The 19,762-nt window shown below is 45.4% G+C and overlaps 3 protein-coding genes across 9 annotated transcripts in view; 2 read left to right on the top strand and 1 right to left on the bottom strand.

The window, feature by feature from the left end:
• Window positions 1-1,608, top strand: part of LOC149301476 (clathrin heavy chain 1) — a 64,657-nt gene extending 63,049 nt beyond the window's left edge. For both annotated transcript variants that reach the window (XM_089483876.1, XM_089483877.1), the window contains one exon: window positions 356-1,608. In XM_089483876.1, coding sequence (XP_089340002.1) covers window positions 356-483 — 128 coding nt within the window. In that variant the 3' untranslated portion in view covers window positions 484-1,608. The remainder of the gene's footprint in view (window positions 1-355) is intronic.
• Window positions 1,609-2,058: 450 nt separating this feature from the next.
• LOC149301474 (vacuole membrane protein 1-like) overlaps window positions 2,059-19,762 on the top strand; it is a 96,101-nt gene continuing 78,397 nt past the window's right edge. Inside the window, exon 1 of one of the 4 annotated variants that reach the window (XM_089483880.1) lies at window positions 2,059-2,265. The gene's annotated coding sequence lies outside the window, so the exon portion shown is untranslated. Of the gene's footprint in view, window positions 2,266-7,420; window positions 7,599-14,375; window positions 14,407-19,318; window positions 19,396-19,762 lie in introns of those variants that run through there. The other 3 variants (XM_089483878.1, XM_089483881.1, XM_089483879.1) reach the window with 3 other exon arrangements.
• On the bottom strand, window positions 4,745-6,753 carry LOC149301475 (peptidyl-tRNA hydrolase 2, mitochondrial-like). 3 transcript variants are annotated; one of them, XM_089483979.1, is made up of 2 exons: window positions 6,656-6,753; window positions 4,745-5,446 (listed from the first exon to the last, which is right to left on the bottom strand). In XM_089483979.1, the coding sequence occupies exon 2, from the start codon at window positions 5,434-5,436 to the stop codon at window positions 4,915-4,917; it is 522 nt and encodes a 173-aa protein (XP_089340105.1). In that variant the 5' UTR covers window positions 5,437-5,446; window positions 6,656-6,753; the 3' UTR covers window positions 4,745-4,914. The 3 variants fall into 3 exon arrangements, with proteins under 3 accessions (XP_089340105.1, XP_089340106.1, XP_089340107.1); XM_089483980.1 differs by having other exon boundaries at window positions 6,647-6,719; XM_089483981.1 differs by lacking the exon at window positions 6,656-6,753 and adding an exon at window positions 5,540-5,907.

The raw sequence follows: 19,762 nt of genomic DNA, 5'->3' as shown, positions 1-19,762 counted from the left end.
AGTATTTTTTGGGTCAATTTTTTGACCTAGGTTTCTAGACTTATACATGAGTATATACAGTATACAAATTCCCACAGGCAAACCTTGGTTTTGCCCTTATCTAAGGGATACCATTTTACTATATATATAACTTTATTACGGCCATTTGGCCAGCACAATTTTACTATGCCATTATGTTTAATGGGACTTGAGTACCCACGGATTTTGGTATCCGTGGGGGGTCTTAGACCTAAACCCCAGCGGATACCATGGCTCCACTGTAATAGCAAACTCACCGACTTATGGCTATTGAGAAAAGTCTATGTAACCGCATGAAGGCGTTTTCCCTAACCGCTTGCTGTTCCTCTCCTCCTAGGTCAACCCCAGCTCATGTTGACGGCCGGACCCAGCGTCGCGGTCCCCCCGCAAGCACCTTTCGGCTATGGCTACACCGCCGCACCTCCCTATGGGCAACCTCAGCCTGGTTTTGGGTACACCATGTAAGGAAGCAAGTCTGGAGGTCAGCACCATACTGTTGAAGCTCCACCGTCCCTCCCACTTCAGTTCAACAGGGAAAAAGCCTCATGTCCTTGCAACCTTTATTTTATGAAGGACTGTGTTTTTCATTTGTCCCCGTCCCCCCCGTGTCCCACCCCCCACAAGTTCTCTGGATCCCACTTAACGCTTAACCCTTTTTTTCACATTCCATGTCACTTAGGACTTTCCCCCCATCCCTCCATCCAACAGGAATAGTTTTAAATGTTCAAGTTGGCTTTCTCTTCTTATTTTCCCCCCCGGCAAGACTGCTTCTCGACCTTTAAACCCGGTCTTGTGACTCTTCCGGATTTGCACTCTCGTAACGTTTAAACTCTTTTTCTCGATTCTCTTTTTAAGTTCAGTGTATGTGAGCAGCTTACAGATATGTACCGTCTCTATCTAAACAATGCATTTTAAAGTTTCATTGTATATTCTGAAAGGGGAACGGGGTGGAAAGCTGTATGCTAGAAAAGAGAGGATTTGTCGGCGGGAGTCGAAACACTAATAGGCATGTCCTTGCCCTTGCCTCCCTATTGGATTGCTTAGCTCTTAAACGGAAAACGGAAACGATCTTTAAAAGACGCGTACAGACAAACCTTTCCCGAACCTTACAAACGGCGAACCTAGTAGAATTTTTTCCCCGTCTTATTAACCTATGGAGGTTTCCGGTTAGTTGTAGAAAAAGAAATTGCAAGTGTTTGCTCACTCCGTATGTAATAAACAGGTGACCCTTCCGTTGTGCTACTGTACCCTGTGCTTTTCTTGTGGGGACCATTTTTTAAAGCATTTCTTTTTTTCCATTGAGGAACAAGAGGGAGCACCACGGATCCAACCTTGCGTGTTATCCAACTAATAACCTTTGCCCTGAGGTTTTTTTTGTGTATTGTTGGGTATTGTGTTCGAGAAGACTTTTCCTTGAGTGTACAGAACTGAGAGACAGACAGAGAGAGAGAAATTTAAAAGGAAAGAAAAACACACACAAGAGGTCGGTGGGGAGGAGGAGGAGGAAGAACCCAATTGCTGTTCGGTTTTTTTGTTTGTGCAATTTAAAAAATGACTCTAATTGGGAAATAAATAAATTACTGGACTGTGGACATTACTCTTATGGTAGTTTTTCCAGTATGTTTCTCTCTTCAGGCTCCTTTACCGTGGCGTTGAAACGGCACAAGGCTGGACCACGCTCTTCAGGTCAAAAGGGGGAGGGATCGGCCGCTTTAGCAAAAGACCAAAATCGTTGGCGGGTGACTTGCGCTAAAGAGAGAGAGAGAGAGAGATGACTTGCGATGTATGTGAGAAATAAATGCTTGGGACTAAATGACTGGATGGGGGGAGAGAGAGAGATGATGGCACTTTTCTCGTTTGGAGACAGTTACCTTCTGCCCGGGTGAAGAGCGAAACAAGCAAACCTCTTTAGGGTTGTAGTTCTGAGTGTTTCCCGTTTTAAAAATCTTTAAATAAATAAAAGATCATGTTATAGGTATGTTAAGTTGCCTTAATATATTTAGCTTCAAAATAAAAACGACTTCAATGTTCAATGCTGCTTTGAATTACTGTCATGTTTATACAGGCAAAGGATGCCCGCTTGCCGGAGCAAAGGGCCCAGCTTGCGTGAAAGACAGCCCACGTTGTGTAGCGCATAGTCCTTACCCGTCGGTGCGCACTAGAGGGGTGAAGAGGGCTGTGTGCGTGACCAGACTCATTCACAACCATTCTGGTTTATTTTATCCGCAGCCAAAGTGTCACCGAAGGGTGAGTTCTTTCATGGCCTGTTTGTGGATGTCCCCCAAGGCATCTCCTGGGATGGGAGACGGGTGCGTTGATAGAAGAGCAGCTTTTCCGTTTTTGTCAAGGTACGTCTTTCAGAGCCAGCGTGGTTTGAGTGTCGGACTGTGTCTCCAGCGACCAGGGTTCAAATCCCGGCATGGCTATGTCAACCTATGTATGACTCTTTAGCTTTAGGGGATTTGGGAATGGTTTGATTTCTTGCATCGGGCCGAGCTTGCAGAGCTTTAAAAAAGGCACCATATCAAACCCTGACTTGGAGGATGATCCTGGGGGCAAGTGACACAGTCTCAGCCTCAGAGGATGGCAATGGCAAACCCCAACTGAAGAAATGTACCAAGAGAACAAACACCACGATAGGCTCGCCTTGAAATGACTTGAAAGCACACATCATATTTGGAAGAAGAGACATTTCTGTCCCATAGGCACCATTCAAAATGGCTAGTTGGATTTGGGGGAGAGTTGGGTTTGAATTCCTCTGGTACTGTCAAGTCTGTAATGTCACCATCGCAACTTTACTTAGCCAGTATAAAAGAAGCTGGGAATTCTAACCTAAACCCTACAAACTGGGCGTTTTCTTCATCTGGTAAAGTTTATACAGTGCCTATCACCACAAAAGCCCTCAGTATATTTCTGCAGATATTAAAACGAACAAAAACAGGATCCAGTTAGGAACCTTATACCATTAAAAAAAAGCCGCCAGAGGGCAGCAGTGGTTTACACACGGAAGGTAAGTTGCAAATACAGCAGGACACTTCTGTTGCAGGTGGTTGCATCAGTTGCTTTCTTGCCGAAGCGTTTCAAATAGCGGTTGTTGCTAATAGGAATTGTTTGGAAGCCATCCGGTTCCCATTCCCTTGTGTGCCCCGCATTAGGAGCTAGTCGCATTGTTTTGAATTGTGTGGCAGTTCACATTAATGGCATTCCTACACATGCGCCCTCTTCCATGATCTTTTAAGGGAACTTGTATCTTTCAAGTGTTGAGTGGGTTGTTAAATGGCAGGGAAGGAGCCAATATTCATGACTCAGTAGGAATAAGAGAGCTCTCTGGATGTTCTTCAACCCCATAAGTGAGAAATCCTTCCAAGCGGTGAGATACCTTTCAGTCCAATGTCAATATTCAGTTTCAGAGACATTGTGTGCCTTCAAGATATTTCTGACTCAGGGGAGATCCTATCATGGGGCCTTCTTTGTCCAGAGGGTTTGCCATGGGTTACCACTGAGGCTGAGAGTATGACTTGCCCAAAGTTAGCCAGCGAGTTTTCCACGGCTAAGTAAGGATTCAAACCTGGGTCTTCTAAAATCTACCTGTACACTCAAACCAATACATCATGCTGCTTAGGGAGGAAGAGAATACCATCCTGCACAACAATCGAACGCACACAAACTGGTGTAGACTGGAGGTAACACTTGCATGTCACCAAAAAGATGCCAGCCTTATGGGCACAAGACAACTTTCTTCTGAGTAAACGCATGCAGATTGGTTTGTACCTATAGGAAATGATTGATGCCTGTCCCATATACTCTGGGAATAGATCAAGAACATAGACATAGACATTGGCCTGATACAGACAGGCCAAAATAAAGCTGCTTCAAGCCACTTTGCAAGTATGCTGTTTAAATTATACATGGATCCTAAAGTCCTGAAGCCGCACCAAAGCCATGCTGCAGTCCTAAGGACAGGAGTGCAGCTTTGGTGCAGCTTCCATACTCTTGGGACGCATGCATCATTGAAACACCATACCTCCAAAGTGAACTGAAGCAGCTTTATTTTGGCCTGTCTGTATAGGGCCATTGTTGAGGGCACTGTATCCAGCCATATTTTGATTTATGCGCTGATTAAACATGGAATAGGTCCATAATTCATTATAAAACCGTGCTTCAAGTTTTAGGATCTCCAGGGAAAGGCCTTCTCAAGTTATCTATAACTAAATACAAAATAATATAGATGACATATCTCCAGTGGCTGCTCTTCACTCTCTCTAGATCGGCGATTCCCAGACTTTGGTCCTTCAGACATTTTCGACTTCACCTCCTAGAAACCCCAGCCAGCTTGGCCCTTAAGTCAGAAATTTGGGGAGCTGGAATCTAAAATAATCTGGTGAACCAAAGTTTAGGGTATTGCTGCTTTAGATACTGTTTGGCAGCAAGACTCCCCTGGCAAAGGTGAGGAATTATGGGAGCTGTAGTCCAAGGCCTGGAGGGCCTTGTTGCCCAAACTAGAGCCGTGCAAGTACACTCGGCCCTCTGCGTTTGCGGCTTTGACTTTCACGGCTTCCGTTATCCATGGATCTGATCAATATGTTCTCTCTAGGCATCTCTAGAGGACCTAAAGATCCCTAGAGAGACCCTCGGGCTTTTGTCACGGGGGGGTCCTGTGCCCCTACCCCCAGCGAACGTGGAGGGAGACGTCTATACTTCAGTATTGAAAAAGCCAACAACTGTCTCAAAATATTGTCCCAAGCTTTATTGGATGAGCATATTGAAAGAAGGCCATGATCCTTATTTTGGGGCTACCTTCCTTCCATTCAGTGGAAGACCCCAAGTCTCAAGTTTGGCGCAAATGGTTTGCTTTCCTTACAAAACCCCCGAATTCATGATCTTTGAGCCGGACGCTCAGTACAGTTTCAAGTGTCCCGAAACCCGATCCACGATGTCGGCCGGCCCCGGTCCGATGCCAAGGACCGTCCTGGAGCCCGGGGCGATCTGAGTACGACCGGCGTCTTGGATCAAACTGACCGACAGCCCCAGGCCCTTCGCTTCGGCCAGGAGCTGGGCAAGGGTCTCTTCATCGGGGGCTTTGACCACCACTTTGGGCTGCCCACAGTACTCCCATTGCCTGAGGAGGTCAGGGTTTCTGCGCTGGAGCTGTTTGTACGCGGAAACGGCGGCGTGGGCGCACTGGGCGGCCACTTTGCCCTTCCCCATCTTCAGGTCGTTGCGGACCACCATCACCATCTTGAATTCGCCGGATTCCCCCATCACGCTGGCTTCATTGCCTAGTTCGTTGGCGACCGGTGCCGTCGTTTGAGGTTTGGGCGTCCGGAAGAAGCGGGAGCGGAGGCTCCAGCCCAGGCAAACCCCGCAGGCGACGCTGGCCACGATCCCAAAAAGCCCCGGTTTGGAAAGATAGTCCATAGAGGCGCCTCTGGAGATGGAAAAGAAAACAGTAGTAAGGGTTTGGCAGAGAAGCAGTCCTAGGCCCAAGATGCACTGTAGAAGTAATCCAGTTTGAGACCACCTTAACTGCCCTGGCTCAGTGCTGGGGAATCCTGGGAATTGTAGTTTATTAGTGCAAAACCTCTTCAGTCCAGGCTTCTTGCGTGTGCATTATATACATATCTATGTATGATATATACATACATATATATTCTATCTATCTAGCTATCTATCTATCTATCTATCTATACCATAGAATCGTAGAGTTGGAAGTGACAGACCAGAAGGGCCACACAGTCCAACCCATTCCTGCCATGCAGAAACTCCCATATCTTATTTGTATTTGTATTTGATTGCATTCTCTATGTATTTTTATTGCTGTAAGCCGCCTGGATTTCTTGTGATTGGGCGGGCTATAAATGGATCTCTATCTATCTATCTATCTATCTATCTATCTATCTATCTCCATATCTTTATATCTATATAATATCTATACATACACATATGATAGACATATATATTATATATAGTATGTATATATATACACACTATTTTATACATATATATACAAAATTTATATATGTTATAATATATACACACACACACATATATATATATAAACACACATATACATACCATTATATATATGTATTTTATTACATATACACATATATTATGTATATACATATAATATATATATATTATAAATATATACTGTATATGCATATTATATATATATATATATATATATATTATACATACACACACATACCATTATATATAACATATATTTTATTACATATACAAACACACACACATATATTAAATACATATTATATATATATATAATATACATACACACATACCATTATATATATGTGCATTTTATTACATATACAAACACACACATATATTATGTATATACATATAATATATCTATATATTTTAAATATATACTGTATACACAGATTATATATATATATATTGTTATATATACATATTTTAATATATATATATATATATATATATATATAATATACATACACATACATACCATTATATATAATACATATGCATTTTATATATACAAACACACACATATATAATATACATATACATATACATATACATATATATGTATTTTATATGCTCTGACACGGAATATAAGCCCAGTAGCCCCAATGATTACTCTTGCCACCTGGGCCTTCCTTCTGGGAGGAGGGAAGCCAGCGCTCCGAGAGCCTCTTCTCCAACTGCCGCCTCTTCCGCTGCCTCTGTCTTCGCCGGTTGCCACGTTCCGTGACGTCACGCGCCCGCCGCCCAATCGGGACCCAGCGCGTGTGCCTTTTTTCTCTCTCCTCCAGCCAATCGCCTTCTCCCGAGGCGGGGGCGGGCTTTTAGCAACCGCGCGGCCAATCAAAAGGCTGAGCGGGTGGGACTTTCTTCCCTCCTCCCTTTCTCCTCCACACGCGAAAGACCAATCGCCTTTCCCTCTGGAACAGGTTGGCCAATCAAAAGACGAAGCGGGGTAGGCATTTGTGCTTCCGTCATGAGCCAACCAATCGCCTCTCTGCCTCCCAACATAGGGGAGGGCTTTAGGAACAAGGCGGCCAATCAAAAGACGAAGAGAGTGGGCCTTTTTCTCCCGTCCTGACAAACTAGCCAATCGTCTTTCTCTCTCCCAGGATAGGGGTGGGCTTTAGGGATACGTCGGCCAATCAAAAGACGGAGCGGGATAGCATTGATTCCCTTAGTGAGGGACTAGTAGTCAATCGCCTTTCCCTTTCGCAACAAAGGGGCGGGTCTTAGGAGCAGAGTGGCCAATCAAAAGACGAAACGCGTGTGTCCTTTTTAACCGGCGTGAGAAGCCAACCAATCATATTTCCCTCTCTCAACATCGAGGCGGGCTTTAGATACAGGGCAACCAATCAAAAGGCAGCCTACGCTCTACAGGCCACGTCTCTTTCCTCCATATTACTTTGCCTTCACGGGGCAAGGAAGTGACGACACGAAAGAGGCGGAGCCAGGCAAAGGCCTCTCCCCCGACTTCCGGGTTGGCCTGGGTCCAGGAGAAGGGAGAAGAGGAGGAGGAGAAGCCGGCAGAAGGATAAGAAGAAGGCGCCGGACTGAGGAGAGGCGAGGTGAGTGAGGCCTGAGGCGCCGGTTGGGCTACGGGGGCCGACGAGGGACACAGCGAGGAAAACGCGAATCGCGCTTTTATTCCTTTTAACCTCAGAATAGCCCCTTTCCCCTTCTATTTGTGGCTGATTCCTTCCAGGAAAGGGCTCTTTCCTTCTCAAATGCCCCCTTTTCCCTTTCCTTTTTTTCAGGGGAGGCGAAATGGGGTCTAATTTACCTCAGTTTCCCGGCAAATGGTGGTCTTAGACGGCTTTTACAAAGGAAAAAAGCCCTGCCCTGGGCTTCCTTTCCTCCTTAAAACCTTCTCCTTCCCCTCACTTTTCTCCCCTCAGTGTCTCGGTTCTCACAGTTTTCCTCCTCACAACAACAACCCTGTGAGGTAGGCCGACTAGGATTCAGGAACGGTATTTGTTAGTGGGTTTTAACCTGCTCTGAAGCATTCCCCAATGTATTCCTATGGGCAAATGTTCCCCAATGTATTCCTATGGGCGATTATTCCCCAATGGGTCCCTATGGCAAGTATTCCCCAATGGGTCCCTATGGCAAGTATTCCCCAATGGGTCCCTATGGCAAGTATTCCTCAGTGATTCCCTATGGCCAAGCATTCCCCAATGGGTCCCTATGGCATGCATTCCCCAATGGGTCCCTATGGCAAGTATTCCCCAATGGGTCCCTATGGCAAGTATTCCCCAATGGGTCCCTATGGCAAGTATTCCCCAATGGGTCCCTATGGCCAAGCATTCCCCAATGGGTCCCTATGGCCAAGCATTCCCCAATGGGTCCCTATGGCCAAGCATTCCCCAATGGGTCCCTAAGGCCAAGCATTCCCCAATGGGTCCCTATGGGCAAATATTCCCCAATGGGTCCCTATGGCCAAGCATTCCCCAATGGGTCCCTATGGCCAAGCATTCCCCAATGGGTCCCTATGGCAAGCATTCCCCAATGGGTCCCTATGGCCAAGCATTCCCCAATGGGTCCCTATGGCCAAGCATTCCCCAATGGGTCCCTATGGCCAAGCATTCCCCAATGGGTCCCTATGGCCAAGCATTCCCCAATGGGTCCCTATGGCCAAGCGTTCCCCAATGGCTCCCTATGGCCAAGCATTCCCCAATGGGTCCCTATGGCCAAGCGTTCCCCAATGGGTCCCTATGGCCAAGCGTTCCCCAATGGGTCCCTATGGCCAAGCGTTCCCCAATGGGTCCCTATGGCCAAGCGTTCCCCAATGGGTCCCTATGGCCAAGCGTTCCCCAATGGGTCCCTATGGCCAAGCGTTCCCCAATGGGTCCCTATGGCCAAGCGTTCCCCAATGGGTCCCTATGGCCAAGCGTTCCCCAATGGGTCCCTATGGCCAAGCGTTCCCCAATGGGTCCCTATGGCCAAGCGTTCCCCAATGGGTCCCTATGGCCAAGCGTTCCCCAATGGGTCCCTATGGCCAAGCGTTCCCCAATGGGTCCCTATGGCCAAGCGTTCCCCAATGGGTCCCTATGGCCAAGCGTTCCCCAATGGGTCCCTATGGCCAAGCGTTCCCCAATGGGTCCCTATGGCCAAGCGTTCCCCAATGGGTCCCTATGGCCAAGCGTTCCCCAATGGGTCCCTATGGCCAAGCGTTCCCCAATGGGTCCCTATGCCCAAGCGTTCCCCAATGGGTCCCTATGGCCAAGCGTTCCCCAATGGGTCCCTATGGCCAAGCGTTCCCCAATGGGTCCCTATGGCCAAGCGTTCCCCAATGGGTCCCTATGGCCAAGCATTCCCCAATGGGTCCCTATGGGCAAGTATTCCTCAGTGATTCCCTATGGCCAAGCATTCCCCAATGGGACCCTATGGGCAAGTATTCCTCAGTGATTCCCTATGGCCAAGCATTCCCCAATGGGTCCCTATGGGCAAGTATTCCTCAGTGATTCCCTATGGCCAAGCATTCCCCAATGGGTCCCTATGGGCAAGTATTCCTCAGTGATTCCCTATGGCCAAGCATTCCCCAATGGGTCCCTATGGCCAAGCATTCCCCAATGGGTCCCTATGGCAAGCATTCCCCAATGGGTCCCTATGGCCAAGCATTCCCCAATGGGTCCCTATGGGCAAGTATTCCTCAGTGATTCCCTATGGCCAAGCATTCCCCAATGGGACCCTATGAGCAAGTATTCCTCAGTGATTCCCTATGGCCAAGCATTCCCCAATGGGTCCCTATGGGCAAGTATTCCTCAGTGATTCCCTATGGCCAAGCATTCCCCAATGGGTCCCTATGGGCAAGTATTCCTCAGTGATTCCCTATGGCCAAGCATTCCCCAATGGGTCCCTATGGCCAAGCATTCCCCAATGGGTCCCTATGGCCAAGCATTCCCCAATGGGTCCCTATGGCCAAGCATTCCCCAATGGGTCCCTATGGCCAAGCATTCCCCAATGGGTCCCTATGGGCAAATATTCCCCAATGGGTCCCTATGGGCAAGCGTTCCCCAATGATTCCCTATGGGCAAATATTCCCCAATGGGGCCCTATGGGCAAGCATTCCTCAATGGTTCCCTGTGGGCATCCATTCCCCAATGGTTCCCTATGGGCAAGCGTTCCCCAATGGTTCCCTATGGGCAAGCGTTCCTCAATGGTTCCCTGTGGGCAAGCGTTCCTCAATGTATCCCCATGGGCAAGTATGGTTTCCCTATCAGCAAGGACAGCCATTAGTTTTAGTATGTACCAGTGGTCCTAATGTGGATTATTTCTGCAATGTGTTTTGGACCAGGGAGAGGTGTGGATTTGTGTGGCTCAGAGAGAGAGTAATTGTAACTCTCAGGGTATCTACAACTAGATGGTACTGTAAGGAGTGGAGCATATGTCCTGCCATAATTCTCTCTTTTGCTCATCTGAAATGTCATGTGGGGTCAAACCATGAGAAATACTATCAAGTACTGTATTGTTTCTTATTTCCATCAAGGATACTGAACAAAACCTCCATAGCCCAGGAATACAGGAGAACTGGCAAAACCATAGGAAAACCCTATGGAATGAATGGGGGTCACCACAACAGGTGACTTGAAGACACATATACAGCAAGTTAATGTGAAACGTGGTGACAAAACTCGTTACTTGTATTTTGTAATGAGTTGCGCACATCTTGGCGCTACATCAACCGACCCTGGCTGCCTCCACACTGCCGAAATAATCCAGTTTGACACCGCTTTGACCGCCAATGCTCGCTACGGTGGGCCCTCAGTAGACGCTGGGGTTTGGTTCCTGGACTTCCCACAACGGATACCAACATCCGTGGATGCTCAAATCCCATTAAAAAACAATGGCATTGTAAAAGAGCGTCCTTTATATAAAATGGGGACGTTTGATTATTGGGAGTTGTATATAGTTTTGAATGCTTCGAATCCATGGATAAAAATATGGGGGGCAGATTGTACGATGGAATTGTGGGATTAGTAGTTTTGTGAGACATTTTGTGAGTCCTCTGGCGCCACAACAAAACTACAATTCCTAGAATTGCTTAGCATTGGACCATGACACTTAAAGCAGTGGCAGATTGGATTATTTTGGCAATGCGGATGCAGCTTTTCTCTCTTCAAAGAGTCAGTTCCATGTAGAATATATGTATCTCCTCCTCGGTACCTTCACACCTGAACAGTTCCTTGCCTCTACTATTTGCTCCCTCTGGTGTATGAATATAGCATCGTTCCCAACCAGAGCCTTAGTAGTCATTTCGAAGGAAGGTGTTTGAATAAATGCCGATGGGACCTGCAAAGTTTACAGTTCTGGGGTGCGATCGTAGTGTACATATTATATCTTTGAGGTTGTTACAGAGATGAGAGTTACCAGTAGCTTCAGATCTATGTAAAGGGGTGGCAATGAATTATGAAAATAGACAGGTTTGTGGTTGTGTTTAAGCCAACTCTGTGTGTGTTCCCTCAGTGATCCTTGCCGTTGTCCTGTCAAGCGAGGTCAGGCATTTCCCGCTGGAGTAAGTCAAAGGCTGAGGAGGGAGCAAGCTTGTTTTCTGCTGCTCCAGAGACTAAGACCCGGAGCAATGGAGGCAAGCTCCAGGAAAAGAGATTCCAGCTCAACATTAGGAGGAACATCCTGACAATAAAGTCTCTTCGACAGTGGAACATACTCCTTCCTTGGAGTGTAGTGGAGTTGCAGGTCTTCAAGCAGAGGCTGGATGGCCATCTGTCGGGGATGCTTTGATTGGGATTTCCTGCATGGCAGAATGGGGTTGGACTGGATGGCCTTTGGGGTCTCTTCCAACTCTATGATTCTACCAGTTGTCGGTTACGGATTCTGGTTTGGCAGTGACTCTGCTTTCAGTGGGAAGCGTGGGTCTTCCCTTAGCCGAAGTGGTTTGCGATCTCTTTATCGAACGTAAAAGAGAAACGGGAAATCGTAAAGAAAGCAATAGGTTATCTCTTGCAAACTGGGGTTATAGGACAGGTATCTTGGAATAAGAGATTTCAAGGGCATGTATTCCATCTTGTTCATGGTACTGAGGAGCAGCGGGACATACCGTCCTGTATTACTGTATATACTCGACTATAAGTCGACCTCATGTATAAGTCGAGGGCAGGTTTTGGGTCCCAAATTATGGATTTTGATCTGACTCATGGATATGTCGGGGGTAAAATTTAGGGGCGTGTAACGAAGGATATAAAGGACGAAGCAAAGGAAAACAATGCCGACAAGCGTACAAGATTCCAGCAGACATAAGTATTTGTGCTCATATTAAAGGCTGGATGGATGAAAAAGTAGAAAGGACCAGTGTTTCCATATATATATATGTATATATTACTTACATTGTCCCATGGATAAGTCAACTGAGGTTTTTGGGATCAATTTTTTAACCTACATTTCTAGACTTATACATGAGTATATACACTAGATTTAACATTCTTGAACGTCTTTCCAAAAGGTTCAAGATGGAAACATTATAAACCATCAGGGAGAGTGTGCAAGCCAATGGCTGGATGGTATGGATCGATTTAAAAGCAGCACATTGGCAACGACAATGGCTGAGACTGTATCGCAGTCAATGGTACGTAGCTTTACGCAAAACCTAAATAGCAGAGGCGCGACAAAACCGCATCAGTGAGTCGCAAAGATGCGTTACAGGGCACCAGAATGAGAGCCCCAATATGCAACAGGCACCGATACAGATCAGGACATAATGCGCATTGGTAACTCCTGTAGGTGCCATTGCGCTGTGGACACTGTTGTGTGGTAATGTCGCAGCAGCCCCTTGGTTAATGTGGAGATTGTACAGCTGTTTCCATTCTGTTTCTGACTTATGACAATGGAAGTCCCCAACAGAATGCCAGCTAGAATATATCAATACTGCTGTGCCAGTTTTGCTGGGACGTGGGTTGGAAAGGAGAAAAATAGCAACACAAGCAGCTGTTTGCAAGTGCCATAAAGGGCACGAGGCAGTGTTGTCTGTGCTGCAGATTGCTTTCTGTGATCTCAGCACTTAGTTGGTTCACGGTTCCACTTTGTGGGTCTGAAGTACACTGTGGCTTGTGGAAATGGCTCTTTGAAAAGAAGTAATTGCTCAGAGGTAGTTCAAAGTCTCTCAAGAGTACCAAAGGCCAATATGATTCTGGCGTTGAACAAGTTTCTCTTTGAGTTGTTAGGCTTTCTCTCTAATTTCCTTTACCTTTGCCAATGATCATTTCTTTCCCACCATTTGAGCTTTAGGTCGGTTTTACGTCACTTGTACCAAAAAACCACAATACCAGGACAACCAGGACAGGGAAGAATAAGGTTGAGAACCAGTGGGCCTCCATATATTGTTGGACCTGAACCTCCATTATCCCCAGTCAGCATGGTTCATGGCCTGAGATGATGGGAATTGTAGTCCAGCAACATCTGGAGGGGAGACGTTTCCCCACAGTTGGTATATGGGGGAAAGATGACAAATACTTTAAATCTGAATGCTTTGGGAAGGATTCACTAGCTTCAGTCCATCTAACTCTTTCTCCATCTCTTTATTTACTGTGTACCACACCTTTTTTCAAGACTGGGACTCAAGGCTGCTTACAAAAGGCAGAATAGTACAATATAAATGCATATGGTTAAAAACACACAAGCTAAGATTAAAAGGGTATGAAACTCACAACAGAACAAGGATATTTAAAACAAAAGGTAAAGACAGTACAGTATTATGAAAGGCCTTCTCTTGTTAAGACTCACTTCTCAAATGACAATATACAAAGACAACATAGTCTTTGTAAAAGCGAACGCCAAAACAGAGAGCATCTCAGAGGGCTTGCGTTTTCTCTGTCGGAGTTAGCCTGGAAGTCTGTTCCTGCCTTCGCTGATGCGCAGCCTTCATACTTGGGCAATTTCGTTGCCGCAGGATGGAAAAGGAAATATTGCTGAGAGTAAGGAAAGCTGCAATTTTGAAGCTGGTGTTTCTGATTTGGGAGGGACTGGATTCATGAGCTAAATTTAGCCCCTTTTGACTCAGGGATGGTCAGAGATGGAAAAAGAAAAATAGCCAGAGGTTTTCAGAGTGCTATTTCTGCATGGAGTGGCCTGTTTTTCCCTCTCTTATTTGCCCATGTTAAAAAACCAGGGGCTATATGGAATATTCATTTCAAAATTAATTCAATATGTGGTCCATCTTTTCTTCCAGGGAGCTCCATGTGAGATGTTTATGGCTCTCTTCTTGCTGTTTATCCGTATTATGGACCAAATGGTCTCTTGTCCCAAGTAGAAGTTAAGCACCAGGGCAACTGGATGTTGTGGCAACCCTTTTTGTTTTAGAATCATGGAATCATGGAATCGTAGCCTCTGCTTAAAGGCCTCCAAAGAAGGAGTCTCCACCAGGTAAAGTTTTCCCCTTTGACAACGTTGTCGAATCGTGTCCGACTCTTGTTTTAAAGAGAACCATCATGATCTATACAACCAAAGATTTTGCTACAATCTACAAAACACAGATTGATTTTCTTCTGAAATTCTTTGTTGGGCTCCGTTGTCCAGTGTATGTTCGCAATATGATCCTTAGAGGCCCTTTCTTTTTTGAACCCAGTTTGACGCCTGCATTTTTGCTGCACATAAAGTCTTTGTGCATCACTTTGCTCAGTGCAGTAATCCAATAGTGACTCCAACTCATGATGTCCTGTTTCTTGGGAATTGAAACGTATATTGAGTATTGAATACCAAAGATTGGTGGAAGATGGTCGGTAAAAGCAGTCGCAACGCACCTTCATGCCTGCCCCAGTTCTATTATCGGAGTCTTGGAGACCCTGTTTGCATCCTTCAAGATTGACAGATGTCAGAGCTTCTTCTGTTGTGTCTCTGTCCTTTCGAAATGTCTTTTTCAGGGAAGCCCATCTGGCTCTAACTGCATTTAAACAGGATATGGAGACCTAGAATACAGCATGTTCAATGACCATAGCCTATTGACTTATCATGCTAAATGAGGAGGAAAAGAAATTGAGCATTGAACACCGGAAAAGAGCAGACTCGAACGCTGAAGAAAAGCGCACATCCCAATACAGCATTCCCTTTCAGCTTCCACTTATAACTCCAGAAACGTTCAATAGCTTTCTGGTCCGCAGGTTTATTGATTATTCGTTGATTAAAAGATTTGTAATCTACTTTGTAATCAGCAGCACTCGGCGCAAGGCACAGTTTGAAACTGAGAAAATGTATCCCTTTGGACTATGACTCCAAGAGCCACCTTGCTTGGGAACACCTTCTGATAGGCGAAATTACTTTAAAACCATTTCACATTTTGCGATAACGGCAAATTCCCAAGTCCTGGGTGCGATAGGTGACATCGCTTTAAAGCAGCCAAAAGCAATTGCAGGCCTGTGATGTCGGAAATACTGACATGGGAAAGGAAATGCCACCCCAGACTTCATGTGGCCCCATTTGCTGACCGCAGATATACCCCACAGCATCTTGCTCTTCTCAGTTTTATCAGCTTTTCTTTTGTCCAGAAATGCTGCCCCAAATATTCACTCTGCTCCCAAAATTTGTCTCCTGTCCCCTTGCATTTGGCTGCATCTAAACTAAAGGAATTAAGTAGTTGGTGAGAAAATACAACAGCGTTCCTCCCCACAACCATATATATATGGTTCCCTGGAGTGGTTTCTTTCTTTCTCTAGGTGAGTGACCATCATCAACATCATCATCATCTTGTCAATCCCATTATCTACTGGCAAGAGTGGACACATTTCCATGCTCACACCCCAAAAACCACAAGACTCAGCTCTGTAAAAATAGGACACCTTACACTGGCTCAGAATAATGGGTGCCAGCCAAAGGCAGGGTGCCCTCTTGTGCAACCGGATAGCGTGACTTTCTTTTTCTCCAAATCATTGGCTCGTCTTCTCATTCTGAGAGGAAGCCATTGCAACATCAGCAAGGAGAGCCATGAACGGGGCACTGGGAAAAGAAAACAAAGCTCCTTATGCAATATGTTTGGGATCGTCGCCGTGTTTTGTCCCTTCTACCTTTCCAACAGTTAATTTTGTGTCACGCCAGAATGTCACGCTGTGCTGGGATGTCATTTGGTAGTTTGTGTGGTGTGCATTTCTCAGTGTTGGATATGGATACTAAACCTCTCCTGACAGGCGATCTTGGAGCGAAGCCTCCACCTGTTGTCCCAAAGGGTCATTTCAGGATGCATGACTTCCCCGAACTCCTTTCAGAGTCCTGCTTAGCTAGCAGGGGTTGAATTTTATTTCTTCCACTGGGATGGTTCCCTCGTTGTTTGCTACCACTCCCGAAGTCCAGTCTTATTTAGGGAAGGTTTTCCCCCTTCTCTTCCCTTCCAAAAAAATAAATGTAAGGATTTCTTTCACTGCTGCAATCGAAGGGTCTCAAACAGCATCCTAGTGGATACAGCTTGGGACATGAAGACCTGAAGGAATCCAGCCTGTCTAGTTTTTGAGACCAAGACTATAGATATCCCTGCCATCTTGGGCTCGGAGGATGGCAAGCAAAGAGAGGTTTGGACTTCTTGGTGGTGGCACCCTTTATGTGGGATTTCCTCCCCAAAGAGGTGCATCGCCCTCCCTGCTTTCTTTCTCTTTAGCATCTTCTTGTTCTTAGTCCAGTATCAGCTGATTCAGTCACAGACCTAGATGTTGTAGTGTGCGCTATTGGATTCCTTTCTGCCTTTGTAACTTTGTGCTTCTGACTGTTTGGCTTGACTTTTGTGCTGTTGTTAATTTGTTTCCTTGTTTCTTGTGAAGCAGTCTAGGGAACTGCCTCCATCGAAGGATGAGGAGGGGTATCCAACTTGCGGACCTCCAGATGTTGTCAGACTGCTGCTCCCATCATCCAGCTAGGTTTTTCTTATGCAAGTACATACTGTACTTTACTGAAGCGATGCAGAACATTTGGCCTCACAGATGTTCTGGACTTCAAATCCCAGAAACTCCTGCCATAGGACATGTTCTCCCTCCTCTATGAAAGTAACTTATTTCCCAGTAACCTACTCTAAGGTGAACCTGTGCCAGTTTGGAGTGCCTTTCAGCACTGTCCTAACTCTTGCTCTAATTTTTGGGCTAATTGAATGTTTCCTTTGGGGGTTTCAGAGCACTAAAATATCTTATCTTCTTCATTGCTCCCACCCATCTTGCCTAATAGCTCATTACGAAAATTATTGTCTTAACCTTGTAAAACCAGAGTGCCTCCATAGACCGTCTGGGCAGGTTCTCCTTTTCTGCGTCTCGTAGAGGTATACCAACTTCATCTTTGGGAAACTTTATTTATTCCGTTTGCAAGCATGCGGAGATTATGTCTTAGGGAATCTTTCTGTTTATTGGGGATTGGCAATAGGAAAGAAAATTGTGAGAACCTGGTTAAAAATGCAGTTTTTGATGCCAGGGAGAGAGAGGGTATGTTCAGTTTCCTCGGGTCTTACCACCTGAAACTGTCTATTGGTAGGAAGGGGAGAAAGAAGTTTATTTTAATTGTGAAAGGTTTCTTTGCCGCTGCAAACAGTTGGAATATGCCTTTGGTGATAAGACGGTTCTGTTTCCTTATCAATGCTGTTCACTCATTAATTCTGTTTGCACATCAGTCCTGGCTTCTGTGGCTGCTTTGTGCTTTTTAACTTGCGTACTGTCAAGCTTGTTAAATTCAGGTCTGGGGTTGGATAACAGAACCGACTTTCGGTAAGCAGATTTATTCCATTCGTATGTCTATACTAACCAATCATTGTAAAGACCTGAAAAACTTATATCAAGCTACACAGCCCTTTGGAGATTTAGGGTCACCGTTTGCATGTTTCTGGATCCTATTATATTCTAGCCTGCTGTGACAACTTTATATAAATATAGTCCATAACCTAAAGCTTTAATATCCCTTTGTATTGTATTCGTAGAAATGGATTGATATCTGTGAACGCTCATGTTAAAATTTAAATCAGTTAGTCTTAAACATGCTGTTAGATTTCTTTTTCCTGCCTATACACATTCCTCTTTTTCTTTTTAGGGTGGATAAGAATGCCTTAGTTTTCCTTCCTCCGATTTTCCTCTCAGTGTAAAAAGGGGAGTATTAATCAAATATTGTCTTTTGAATTTGCCTTATGCAAATCCTCTTGGTAGCTTGAATATGCCTTAGTCTGCCTTATGCATGGGAAATGCATATGGACCCGCATTGGTGGTGATGGGTTATTATGGGACTTGCAGTCCAATAACATCAGGAAGGCCACATGTTCTGCATTCCTGACACATAGCAGACAAGATTCATACACAATGTGTGCGTCCCGGCGCAAGGTTGGGAAACCTCTTGTCTGTGTGGTCTGGATGCGTCCCACAGGGATTTCCATATCCAATTCATGAGATGCCTCTGCTTCTTCAGTTCTTATTTCCAGTCAGTGAATAAAGATAAAAGGCTGTTTTAAATGCTGGAAAGCTGGTGTGGGGAATTTGCGCTTTGATTTGCAGTCTGGAAAGATGTTGCAGTGACGTTTGCTCTGGAGCAGACCTGCCTAGAATCCAGCTGTTCTGCACATCTGGCTGCTTCCACTGTTGGAATACCTCCTCTCCCCCAAACTTCTTCACAAATGGGAATTCAATCCTTGGGCTGGAGACGTTTTCCTACCCCTTTCACATAAGTAACTTTCTTTTTAAGGAGATCAGATCTTTTGGTCCTCGGATAATTCATCCAGAAGAGGCAAATGTGACCAAGTCTGATAGCAGTGTGAAGTCGAAGGCTTTCATGTCTAGCATCCATAGTCATTTGTGGGTTTTTCAGGCTATGTGGGCCATGTTCTAGAAGAGTTTGTTTCTGATGCTTCACTGGTGTCTGTGGCTGGCATCTTCAGAGAAATAGTCATTTATAATATTGTAAAGATGCCAGCCACAGATGCTGGCGAAACGTCTGAAACAAACTCTTTTAGAACATGGCCACATAGCCTGAAAAGCCCACAAAAGATTTCTGATACTAGTCTTCAAATAGCTGAAGGGCTGTTTGAACCTGTATTGCTTGGACTGGTAAGAGCTGAACCAACGGTTTCAAATTTGCCGCTTAGATCATTGTATGCACCATGGACCATCTTACAGCCGAAGCCTCTTCACAAGGTTATGCGCCACACTTAGCTTCTCGAAAGAAGGACAGGTATTGAAAAATGAGATATGTTTTGGACACAGAAACTGTCTGATCTTTTGGTATGTAATTTCACAGCCTTGATTTCGGGTGACTGGCCTTTGCTGCTGTTCCAGGCAAAGTGGTATTTAAAACAACCAGTCTTTGTCTTCCAAAAGACATAACATTCTGGGACGTGCCAAGGCTGAAGCGTGCATTGTTGTGATGGAAAGACACAGGCAACAAAGTGAGCCTTGTAGGCAGAGGTTGGTATGTATCTAACATAAATGGGACACTTGGAGATGAAATGAGGGGGCAGGCAGTGGTCATCCTTCTTTCTCCCCATCCGCTATCCAAGAACATTTAAAATAACCTGCCTCGTATTCATTCCTGTCTATACTCACACAATTTGCCTTGCCTTTGGGGCATTGCTCGCATGGCTGAGCATGATTTCAATATTGTTTTAACAAATATAGAAGATGTTCTCCCTTGAGTCAGCAGACGTGATCCGCTCCGCAGCTTGAATACTGACAATTGGAAATATTTGTTATATCCTTCCGATTTCAGAGGTACAGAGCAGCTCACAGGCTTCCTCTCTTCTCCAGTACCTGAGAAGCTCTAATGTCTGTGCTCCTGT

This window comes from Sceloporus occidentalis, unplaced genomic scaffold (genome assembly GCF_023333645.1).
Source record: "Sceloporus occidentalis isolate IW3139 unplaced genomic scaffold, rSceOcc1.0.p SCAF_21, whole genome shotgun sequence".
Taxonomy (NCBI): Eukaryota; Metazoa; Chordata; class Lepidosauria; order Squamata; family Phrynosomatidae; genus Sceloporus; species Sceloporus occidentalis.
Note: the sequence above shows the minus strand (reverse complement) of the source record. Positions and strands in the feature narration are given on the sequence as shown.

Bases quoted from the DNA above. Each gene is read 5' to 3' on its own strand.
- LOC149301475 (XM_089483979.1), bottom strand. From the start codon at position 5,436: ATGGACTATCTTTCCAAACCGGGGCTTTTTGGGATCGTGGCCAGCGTC.